Source organism: Cystoisospora suis (genome assembly GCF_002600585.1).
Source record: "Cystoisospora suis strain Wien I chromosome Unknown contig_610, whole genome shotgun sequence".
Lineage (NCBI taxonomy): Eukaryota > Apicomplexa > Conoidasida > Eucoccidiorida > Sarcocystidae > Cystoisospora > Cystoisospora suis.
The window spans coordinates 1-11,599 of record NW_027153411.1 but is presented as its reverse complement, the minus strand read 5'-3'; the positions used below and the strand labels follow the sequence as shown (position 1 = coordinate 11,599).

Sequence of the window (11,599 nt, the reverse complement as noted above, 5' to 3'; positions counted from 1 at the left end):
TAGCACTCACTTCTATGAAAAAGTTGGGAGAGTCACGAGCGGCTGTTTCGCCCCGTCTCTTCAGAGATGTATTGGCATGGGATACCTTCAACTTCCCTACGCACAGGTGAGAATTCTTACATCACTTGATGAAGGCATGTAGAAGAAAGAAAGAGAAAGAAAGGTTTCCTACTACCTATCTATCTGTCTACTTATCTTTTATCTCTCTATCTACCTTTGATTAATCTCTCTATCCATCGCCTATCTCTCTTTATATGGTTCATTTATCTTTTTCATAGAAGTGAGTGCTAAGAGCTTTGCGAAATAGATCTTCCGTTTCTTTCTTTCTTTCAGCTGGTGTGGGAATGACGAAAGCTCTGCTTCGGCCCTACGATTTCCCAGGATGACACAAAGAAGAAGAAGAAAGATAGATATCTCAAAGTGCTTGCAGCTTCTCACAGAAAGATAGGTAGAAAGGGGGGGGAGAGTCTTCTCTTCCTCGCTCGCATACACAGAATAAGCGTCTCTTCAACATCTGAGTAAAAAGGCGGCCGCACCCAGGGGGGGAGCTCCGCGTGTATCCCTCAGCCCAACACTATGAGAGAGAGATATTCATTCATTCGTTCTTCTTCTTCTCCTATCTATATGTCTATGTATTTTTCTATCTCTATCTCGTCATGTATACACTAGGACCGAGGAAAGGAAAGTATGTGACTGACCTTGACGAGAAGACAGACACTCCTGGCCTTCTCTTCCCATTTCTTTCTCTTCAGTCCCTCTCTCTTTTTGATACACCTGCCTCCCCCCCGGCCAGCCTACATGTCTATGGCAGATCGCCTTCCCGTCATTTAGACAAGAGACACATCACTAGAGAGATGTCACTCCAGAAAGAAAAACCTGGATATGAGATATGTCTTCTCAGTCTCGAGAGAGGGAGAGAAAGACACCTCCTCCCCCGAGTGTCTACATACATGTCGCGTCTATCGTAGCCTAGACAGCAGTGTATGGCTATACCTCGTAGCCACGTAGAGAGAGATATTCTCTATGGAAGTCACGTATCTTGTCTTTGAATACACCTATCAACATACATCTACCTCTAATGTATCAGATGTGCTTGTGTTTGCTGTGTATTTGCATCTCTCCCTTCGTCCTCTTCTCCACCCCCCCTCCCCCCGTCTCTCTTCTTCTTCTTCCTCTCCCTCCTTCACTAGGCGAAGACTCCTTTACTGTTGGGTAGCAGTAGTAGTAGTAATAGCACCCAACAAGGAAGGAAGAAGAAAGACATCCAAGTTGTGAAAATGCCCTTTGTGCCTGCGGCTTATTATCGAGTACCTCTCTCTTTTTAACCCAGGCTCCCCGTGTCTCGATACTTTTCTGAATGAAAGAAAGGTCTTCTTTTTCTTCTTCCGTTTCACTTTTTGTTCCTATCATTCATCATCTTCACATCAGAAGATCCAGCCCTTGTGTGATCTTTCCTTCTTCTTTACGGCAATGTCTGACGACAGATTTCTTTGAAAAGATGACGTTTAAGGAACTGACGTGAAAGAACAACTCTGTCTCTTCTTTCTTTCTCTCGCTTTCCTTCTTTCTTCTCTCCTTCCTCGTTCACCACATGTCTGTTTCTCTGGGACGCTAGATAATACTCTTCTTCTTCTTATGAAGCAGTGCTGTAAAATGGCTAAAAGTGAGTAAGAATAGAGAAGCAGAAAACCTCTCTTCTGCTGCTACGGATAAAGTAAGAAGGCATGGAAGGTGTCATCCAATATTCCTTCGACGAGCTATCGCTATGTACCTCGAAGAGAAAGAAGAGGAAGAGCGATGTAAAGTAGTGTGAAATCGAGTTGATGTATGTGTCTCTTGAAAGAGAAGCAATCGTGACAAGTCTATAGACAGCCCGTCGTCAGGAGTGAGGGGTGATGAATGAAGAATGGAGTGGCGGTGTCATGTTCCTGTGAAAGGAAACCAAATCTCTTTCTTTCTCTCTTTCTCTTTCACCAGCGTCATGTTATGAAGAGAGAGAGGTCTTCGATACTGATGTTGATAGGAAAGAAAAGGAGGAAAAGCATGCAAAACAAAAGTCATCGGAAAGATCGGACATTCTTTCACTACAAAGATGAGGTATGATGCGCATACCCATGTTATCACTTACGACTATCCCACTAGTCTTTGCTTCTTGTCCAGTTGCTCTCACATCAACCCCCTTCTCTCTCTATGAATATGTATATGTTTTGCTCTCCAGATATGTGTGTATAGTTCCCTCTCTCTGTGTGTCCATATGTGTCTTCTGTCACCGTATATATGTATGTATGTGTAGGTGCTCTCTCTCTGTAGGTGCATACACGTAGATATACGGTACATTAAGACCGTATAGAGGGATCTGATGTATAGATAGCCCCGTAGCGAAGAGACATCATGTAAGCAAGAAAGACTCCTACAACAGAGAGAGAGAGAAGGCTTTCCTTCCTTCGTTCCTTCCTCTCAAAAGCAAGCAACTGGAGGTGATTTGGAAGACGGCCACCGAAGTCAATTCAAAGATCTGCTTTATTACAAGTTTGCTTCTTCGAAACAATCCAAGTAAAAGATATTCTTTCTCTATCTCACCCTTGACAACAAACACCCCTCAAATCGGGTGTACGTACACCCCAAGGGACGAGCTACATATGTTTCACACCCTTCAAAAGAGCATATCACCATCATTAGGATCATTCCTTCTGTATACATGTCTCATTCCTTGAAATGAACACATACACACAGAGACCACTCCGGCACGTAGTCTAGAGTTGACAAGATTGATAGAAAACAACAGAAGGAGAAAAGGCTGACATGAGATGAGCATTCTTCTTACATCCTCCTCGAGCCAGAGAAGATTCGCCTCTTCTACTGAGAAAGCAACAACAGAAAGACTCTTCCCGAAGAAAGAAGAAACAAGACCTAAGATGGAATAGTCTTCCCTTCTCGCCTGTATCTCACACACGCACAAAACCAGAAAGATACATATCCATACACCGTCTACAGATCCTCTCTTATCCCTATAGAGTATATGAACATTTGTATATATATATATATATCACGCCTTTGTCAAGAAAAGGTTTAAGAGGGAAGTTCGAAGAAGAAAAAGAGGAGAAGATTCCTCTCACCCACCCTCTTATGGCTGCTTTTGCCGTCAAGCCATAACCATCGCGTACGTACTATTATACACACATACATATAAAGAGAGAGATAGGTAAGTGATATACACGACAAATTTCCACTCATGTGACGATAGAAAGATGTGAACTCATTATCACCTGCTTCATTGAGTTAGCTAAGAAAGAAAAAAAACGAGTCCAAGAAAGGAGCGCTGACGACAATCTCTACTACCTTCAACTATCACTTCGGGTGTACATACACCATGGAGGTACCAGGGCTGGATCACTGCATATCTATTTAGGTCCGCCCGCCTTCCAGTACTTCAAGAAAAGCTGTCTTTCCTTGTTAACACGTCGGCCTTCCTTTCCTTCTTCCATCTCTCATCGTGGTAATGTTTCTCTTACACGGTAGAAAGGAGATGATGTGAAGGAGGAAAGAAAGACGGGGAGGGGCTACAGGGAGAAAGTCTGAACGATCAAAAGAAAGAACGAAGATAACCACTCAAAATCTTTGACAGTTCTCGAACTTCTTTCCTTGCCTCTGCACTTAACAAAATCATCTCTTCTTCTTCTCTCCGTCTCATTATCTGGCCATCATCATCTTTCTCTCTTTCCTTCTCTTCGTCTCCTCTCTCGATCTTTTTCTGGTGACCATTCTTCTTCTCCTCCTCTGCTGTATCCTCTTCTTCTTCATCTCCTTGAAATACCCTCTCTCTATTCTCTTCATCTTTAATCCTCTGGAGAGTATTCTTCTTCTTCTTTCCCCATGCAGAGACACCGCTTTGGACACCTCGCTGGTGATTCAAACCCCTCTTTCCATCTTCTCGCTCTTCTTCTCTCTTCCTGATCTCTTCATCTCTCTCTTCTTCTTTCTCCTGTACACTTACCCGATCTAATTCCCCTTCTTCTCCTCCTCTGCCGAAAAAGACCAGCAAAGAATGCTGAAGTTCAAAGCAAAGAGAAACCTCATGACTCATTTTATCTTCCTCATCCACAGAACAAGAAGAAGAATGAGAGAAAGAAGAAGAAGCAGCAGAAGAAGAAGAAAAAGAAGAAGCTGAAGAAACAGGAGAACAGAAAGAAGAAGGAGAAGGAGAAGAAGAAGAAAGAGAAGAAGAAAAGATTTGATGCTTTACAATATGTGCTGCATTCGAGGAGACTTGAGCGAGTCGCTTGGCAGTAGAGATCCCTCTCATCAAGCTTCTTAAAAGAAGAAAGAAAATAAAATTTTTCTCTTCAATTCTACGACTTCTCTCTCCCTTCCAAGAGACAAATGAAGATATCGGCTTCACACACCGACAGCGATTCTCTATGAAAGAAGAAGAGAAAGAAGAAGAAGAAGGGAAAGAAGAGGATGTCTTCTTCTTCTTCACCACCTCGGGAGAGCAGTTCTTCTTCTTCATTGTTTTCTTCTTCCTCTTCTTTTCTTCTTCTTCCTTTTCTTCAGTTGCCTCCAAATCATTCTCTTCACTAGAGGGGAGATCAGAGATAATACCGAAGATCTTCCACAGCATCACAGTTAGACTCTTGAAGCCTCGTAGAAAAGCCGAGCGCCAGGGCGCATCGCAAGCAGAGAAAGAAGAAGAAGAAGAGCGAGGCATCTTCTTTATATGCGAGGGAGAGAATAAGAAAGAACAGCAGAGTAAGGATGCCGTCACGTGAAGTTCTTCTTCTCCTCCTTTCTTATCGTCTTCCCTCATGTGTTGTCGAAAGAAAGAAAAGTCGATTTCGTCGTGATCATTCTCTCTATATATTCTTCTTCTTCTCTCTTCTTCTCTCTCTCTTTCCTTCTCCTCTCCCCTCCCTCTTCTCCTCTCCTCTGTCATCTTCCAAACGTTCACACCTTCCTTCCCACCAACATCTCTTTGATCTTCACTATCTTCTTCTTCTTCCTCCTCTCTTCTTCTATCGTCTCTAGTACCGCTTTTCTGTTCCTCTTCTTTCTTGTTACCCTCTTCTTCTTCCTTTTCACATGCATCATCCTCTCCTCTTTCAACAGCGACAGCAGCAGCTAAGGCTCCATGAGCCATACCAAGCGTGAGAATTCTGTTAGCTAGAATAGACACCTCAATTCCTATTCTCGTTATTTTACAACCTCCGCTCCTCATCTCTTCTATCTGAAGTCTCTCCCACATCTCTCTCAACTCTTTGAAAGTTTCTCCAAGATACGATTGATAGACGGGTATCAGCTTCTCTCCTATCATCCTCACCTTCTCCTCCCCTTTCTTATTCTTCCTCTTCAACTGTCTCAGTTTCTTCTTCTTCTTCACCGTCGTCTCTTCAGATTGCTTCTCTGCACTTTGGAAAGTTTCTTCATTTCGATCCTCGAAAGAAGCCTGTGTTTTCTCCTTCATCGTCGCCTTCTCCTCTGAATCTTCTATCATCTCACAGGCAGCTAAAGGTGAGAAAGATGAATGAAGAAGAGAGAGATGAGCCTCTTCCTGCTGGTAAGGGAGGTGTAGAGACCACCTCATCTCCTTATTTCTAGGCCTAGGGGGAGTTTGCTGGGGGTGATCAAAAGAAGATACACAAAAATGAAGAGAAGGAGAGGCCAGAGGAGATCGAGAGAATACAAAGGGCTCTTCTTGTTTTGCTTCCCTTCTCTTCAAGACCGTCTTCTCTTCCTCCTCTGAAAGATTTCTCTTAACTGTCTTCTCTTCCTCGTCTTCTTCGCCAGACAAGCAACAGCCATTCATAGAAACAGATGGGCCCTCCAAGGGGAGAGAAGAAGAAGAGGAAGAAGAAGAAAAGGAAGATTCTCTAGGAGAGAGATTCTCTGAGTGTTGTTGAGTTGAGACAGAAATCACTATAGGTAGATGATCGACGTCTCCGGGTTGCTTCATCTTCCCAGGTGTTAACTCTGTATCCGTAGTAGGGGGGAACACCGTAGAATTCTCACACGTCTCATACATTTTAATTTCTTCACTTTCTCCTTCTTCTTCCTTGGCTTTCTCTCTCTCTTCTTCTTTTCTTTCTTTGTCAATTTTTCCGTCAGCTCTTGCTGCAAGGGGAGAAGAGAGTGAGGAAACTCCCTTCAAATGTTCTTGCTTATCTCGATGATATAGATCAGGATACTCATCACGATGTAAGGGAGATGTATCTAAAGTCTTCCTCTCGTCAGATGAAGGAATCATCTGAGGCTCTTCTTCTCTTTCTCGTCTTCCATCTTCAGCTCTTTCTCTTCTATCTTTTTCACTTTCTCTTCGTCCATCTTCATCTCCGCTTTCTTCTTTTTCCCCGTTCCCTTCTTCCTCTTCCTCTTCTTTATGATCTTCTTCTTCTTGTTGTTGATCCTCCTCCTCATCATCTAATAAGCAGATGACCTCCCGGAAAACTCTTCGCCGATAAGGAGTGACTTCTGAAAAGGAAGAAGAAGAAGAAGAAAGACGACGCCGCCTATTCTTAGCCTTAGCAAAAGCTTTTAGTAGGGGCGAATCCTTCATTCCTATCCTCATCTGCTTTTCTTCTTGTTCTTCTTTTCTTCTTCTTCCTCCTCTTTCTGACGATGAAGACTGCGATCTCCCCATCCCCCCATTGGGCCTTCCTACTTTCTCATCTCCTTTTTCATCGCAAGTCGGAGAAGTGACTCTTCCGCCTTTTCTTTCTCTCCTTTCTTTCTCTCCAACCACAGATCTACCAGCAGCAAGGGCGGGAGAAGGAGAAAAAGATGCGGAAGAGATTTCATCGTGTCTAGGTATGTTCTCTGAAACAGATCTAGTAGTCTCTTCTTCTCTACGTCTTCTTTCACGATCACTATCGCCATTCTGCTGGTCCTTCTTCTTCCTTTTCTTGTTACGCTCAAGTCCCTCACCATCATCTTCTTCTTTTCTTCTTCTTGAATTTTCTATTTTATCGGAAAGAAGAAAGAAATCGATAGGAAGAAAACTCCCTCTTCGCCGTTCATCTATTCCATGAGAAAGACAAGAAGGAGAAATCTTCTTCTTCCTTCTCATCATATCTCCTCCTTCTCTCTCTCGCGTTCTTCTCCCTCTTCTATGATCCGATTGGTCTTCTTCTTCTTCCTGAAGATGACGCTGTCGAGAGAGACAGCTCTGTCTCTCCAGAGAAGAAGGAGAGCAGGAAGAAGGAGAGATCGAAGAAGAAGAAACAGAGACCTTGTTTGTATCTGGTGAAAGAAGAAATGGGACACGACTGGAATGATGGGGAAGAAGAGGAAGAGGGACAGAGATACTCGTGGTCCCTCTGTTGTCTATTTCTTCCTCTTCATTCTCCTGTATCATGTCAGCCGATCTTCTTCTACAGGACCCCTTGTCCCTTGCACTCCTCTGATGTGTAGGCGTCTCCTGACGATGAAGAAGAAAAGAAGAAAAGAAATCTTCTCTACAGGTTTTCGTCTCTCTCGATGTGTTTTCTTGAAAAGAAGAAGAAGATGACGAGGAGGAAGAAGAAGATGAGGAGGAGGAAGAAGGAGCTAAGGAAGATTCTAGTTGTGTTGGTTGAAGATCGGTAAGGTCGATTTCTCCTCTCTCTGAAATCTTCTGCCCTTTCAAAAGCATTTCTCTTCTACCAGGATAAAAAGATGAAGTCGAACAGGAACAAGAAGAAGAAGAAAGTGTGTCTTCTTCCTGAGAGGAAACAAGAAGAGGAAGAGAAAGAAGATGGTGATGACTGGAAGAGAGATGATCTCTCTTATCATTTAAAGCCTTCTTCGTCTTCTTCTTATTCTCTTCTTCTTTCTCTATATGTCCAAGAGAAAGTTGAGCCTCTTCCTCCTCATAACACAGATGAAACGTCTCGTTCTTCTCCTCTTTTCTTTTCTTCTTCTCCTCGAGGTCGTCACCTTCCCCATGATCCTGCTTCGCCCAAGATGAAGAGTGTCCGGGACTTCCTTTAACTTCTTCTTCTTCTTTCTTTCTAGGATGAGGCGCCATGGTGTTCTTCGTCTTCTTCTCATCATTATCTTTCTTTCCTTCACTCTTACATGGAGATAAAGATAAAGAAGAAGAAGATGCAACAGCTGCGCTACTCCCAAATCGATCAATCGAAGGAGTTTTGTCCCCAGATAAAGGAAAGGAAGAAGAGGAAGGAGAGAAGGTCATCACATCGTCACTAGATACCATCTTATCTCCTTTATAGAAATGATCTTCTTCGTCATCATCTTCTTGTCTGAGGCTCTCTACCTCATGCTGAGAGGAAGAAGAAGAAGAACGAAGCTGCGTCAGACTAACACATCGCTTGTCTTCATTCTCTCTACAGAAAGACGTCAATGCACATGTTCGTGAGATCTCCTTTGGCGAAGGTGTAAAGAGACGCACCGTAGAAGGAGGTGTAGAGACACTTGAAGATGGCGAAGAAGAAGGTGAAGATATAGGGAGGGATAATGAAGAAGTAACTTCATTATGATTCCCTCTATCAGGTACAGAGGGAGACTCATTCAACGCCTCCTTCTCTTTCTCTTCTTCTCCATTTTCCTCTAGTTCAACTCTATCTTTCTTTCTTCTTTCTTGTGAAGGAGTAGATATCTTCCCCAGTAAGGTTCCGGCAGCATGAGCCGCATCTAGAGAGGCCTCTTTCTCTGCTCTCTTCTTGCGAGAAGCATGATAAGAAGATCGACGAGGAGGCGTTTTAAGAAGAGAGGAAGAAGGAGAAGAGGGAAAGAAAGAAGAAGGAAGTGGATCAACAATAGATGAAGTTCCATGGAGGTTAGATAAACCAACTGGATGATCGGCGCAGGCAGATGAGGAAGAAGACGACGAAGAATGAGATAGAGAGGGAGGTTCTTTACCTTGAACAGAAGGTGTAAGTGAAGAAGAAGAAATGTCGAGAGATGATGTGTTCATTCTTCTTTGAAGAGCATCATCTCTTCTCTGAGGAATCGTATCGTCCTCACGATGTTCTTTTCTACCTTCTTTCTCCTTGTTCTCTCTTGGTGTCTTCGACGGCGGAAATGCTGGACTACCACTGCTTTCCTTCTCTAGTATAGATTCAGAAAGAGGGTGCTCGAGAATTTCAACTTCTTCTTCATTGTCCTCTTGTTCTCCTCCTTCGTTGGTCCCTGCATCATCTAAACCAGCTGAGAAAGGGAAGGAAGAAGAGAATGAAGGAGGAGGAGGAGGAGAAGAAGAGGAAGAGAATGTAGAGGAAGAAGCCAAGGTAGAGAAAGAAGAAGATGATGGAACTGTAGTAGTTGAAGAAGAAGGTTTGCGATTTCCAGATAGGAGAAATTTGAATAAGATGTTTCTCTGTCTTTGAATTTCTTGCTGCTTATGGTGTGTCTTGATGAGGAGGTCTCGATACTCTTCTTCATTCACCAAATGTGTGAGGATGACGTTGAAGCCTCGAAAGTCCGACACAGGAGATAGTCTGGGGTGAAAAGACGCACAACGCAGACGAGACATACACAGAAAAGATGCGAGATATTCCATACCACCTCTAGAATGAAACAGAGAAGAAAAAAGCCGAAGAAAGAAGGAGCCCAAGGGGGGGAGAGGTAAATGTAAAAGAAAAAGAAGAAGAAAAGTCGAGAGAGAACTGATGATACGTTGAACAGGGGTAAGGGCTAGAAGGTATCTATCTAGTTATCTCTCTGTAAGAAGTTCTATCTCTCTCCTGTATTTCAGAGGTTTCTATGGAAGGTGATTCTCCAATACCATCCCTAGATCTCTCTGTTCATGGAGTGTACATACAGCAGCCTGATCGTGTTGTCTATCTCTTCCTCACCTCTCTCCCTCCCTGACTATCTGTCAGCCTCACTTTGTTCTCCTCACTCCTCCTTTCTGGTGTACATACACCTCATACAAGATCCATGAATCCTAAGTATTCGGTCCGATAGATATCTAAGACGTGTCTTCGAAGTCTCTTCTGAACTGGTCTACTAAAAACGCTTCTTAAAATTGGAAAGGACAGCTTAAATCGAGATACGTGACTTCACAGAGAGAAGAAAGAGAAGATTGTCGATGAGATATAACACGCTTACCCTCTTAGACATCCGAACCACAGAATGCGGAGCTCCCTTTCAAGATCTTTGCGACTTTGCGCAGCTATTCTTTGGTCTGCTGAAGTCATCCCCTCTTTACTCTCCTCCAAAGAGACTGAAGAGTTAGCATGAGAGAATTCGCCCTCTCCATGGGAATCTCCAGAGTCTTTGCGACTTCTCTCCTCTCCTCTCGAGACACAAGGAGAACCCGAGTGAGGAGAAGGGCGCGAAGTAGAAGAAGATAAAGGAAAAGACGGATGAGAAGAAGAAAGAGAGGAAGACGTAGAGGAGAAGAAGATATCTGAGAAGAAGAGATTGAACGGATGACTAACTTGCTTAAGAGAAGTGGGGACAGGGTCTCTACAATATCTCTGTGCTGTAATTGCATCACATACGCCTGCTCCAAGGAACTTCTCTGTTTCTATAGGCATGCCTTCTCGACGGTGATAGATCTGATAGAAAAAAGAAAGAAAGAAAGATTCAGATCACACTTACCTTGAGGCCAATGCGCATAGCATATACATTTTGAAGCTTCAATCGTTTCTCAGCCTCGATGGCTAGCTGGCTAAGAAGGTTAACCACATCTCCTTCTTCGGTTAACCGAATGCCCCAGTTAACGCTAATGGTTAAACCTCTCGTTGCAGGCGGTCCTAACCGTAGAGAGGAAGAAGAAGAAGTGACATGAAACTCCTCTTCCTTCCCAACACCTCTCTCTTCCTTCTCTTCACTCTTCTTCTTCCTCTCCTCTCTCTGCTCCGAGACGAATTCTTGTGTATGGAGAAGTCCTTCTTCCTTGTCGAGTGTCTTCCCCTCTTCTTCGTTTTCGCCTCCTTTGTGAACTTCTCTTTCTTTATCTTCTTCTTTCGCCATGCTCTCACGACGGAGCATCACTTCTCCTTCTTCTTCAACCTGCGATTCAACTAAACCTCTCCCATCCTTTCCTCCTTGACGAAGAAAAGAAGAAGAAACATCTCCATTGGTCTCTCTTTCTTTCTGTCTCTCTTCTGTCTCCCCTATCTCAAGTTGTTCTTCTTCTCCTACAGCATCGTCATCCCTTTTCAACTTCTTCTCTTTCTCCGGTAGGACAGATAGCTCATCCGATCTATCTCGACTTCCGTCTATAGAGAAACCACAAGATGCTATCTCTAACTCTTGTCTGTGCCTATCCACTGCTGTAGAGAGATCTTCTTTTTGCTTTGTCACCATGACTGAATAAGGAGAAAGACGAAGAGGATACTGAGAAGAAGAAGAAGGAGATAAGTGTCTTTTGAGACGACTTGCTGAAGGGTTACTAGGGGAAGAAGAAGGAAGAGAGGTGAAAGAGAAAGGAGGGAGAGAACGGGGATCTTCACCATGGCATAACCACCAGAGAATCGACCCTTTCTTCTTACCTGAAAGGAAATCCAAGCAAAAGAGCAAGAAAGAAACACAGAAAGACACAAACACAAGATCTATGCTTGATCTCTTCCTGTGAGGATCTCCTTTCCAAGTTGAATGAACTCGTTCAAAGAGTGATATATACATATACATGCTACGCAGATAGATAGATAGATAG

At 43.5% G+C, this 11,599-nt stretch overlaps 2 protein-coding genes across 2 annotated transcripts in view; one reads left to right on the top strand and one right to left on the bottom strand.

Moving 5' to 3' along the window:
* Positions 1 to 1,325, top strand: part of CSUI_001515 (glycine cleavage t-protein (aminomethyl transferase) domain-containing protein) — a gene marked incomplete at its 3' end in the record, with an annotated part of 11,992 nt that extends 10,667 nt beyond the window's left edge. Inside the window, exons 9-10 of the mRNA XM_068061721.1 lie at positions 4 to 106; positions 1,191 to 1,325. Of these exons, the coding sequence (XP_067926297.1) occupies positions 4 to 106; positions 1,191 to 1,325 (238 nt within the window). The remainder of the gene's footprint in view (positions 1 to 3; positions 107 to 1,190) is intronic.
* Positions 1,326 to 2,059: 734 nt separating this feature from the next.
* CSUI_001514 (uncharacterized protein) lies at positions 2,060 to 11,430 on the bottom strand. Its single transcript, XM_068061720.1, has 3 exons — positions 10,045 to 11,430; positions 3,513 to 9,431; positions 2,060 to 2,938 (listed from the first exon to the last, which is right to left on the bottom strand). The coding sequence occupies exons 1-2, from the start codon at positions 10,473 to 10,475 to the stop codon at positions 3,584 to 3,586; spliced, it is 6,279 nt and encodes a 2,092-aa protein (XP_067926296.1). The 5' UTR covers positions 10,476 to 11,430; the 3' UTR covers positions 2,060 to 2,938; positions 3,513 to 3,583.
* Between the last annotated feature and the right edge of the window lie 169 nt (positions 11,431 to 11,599).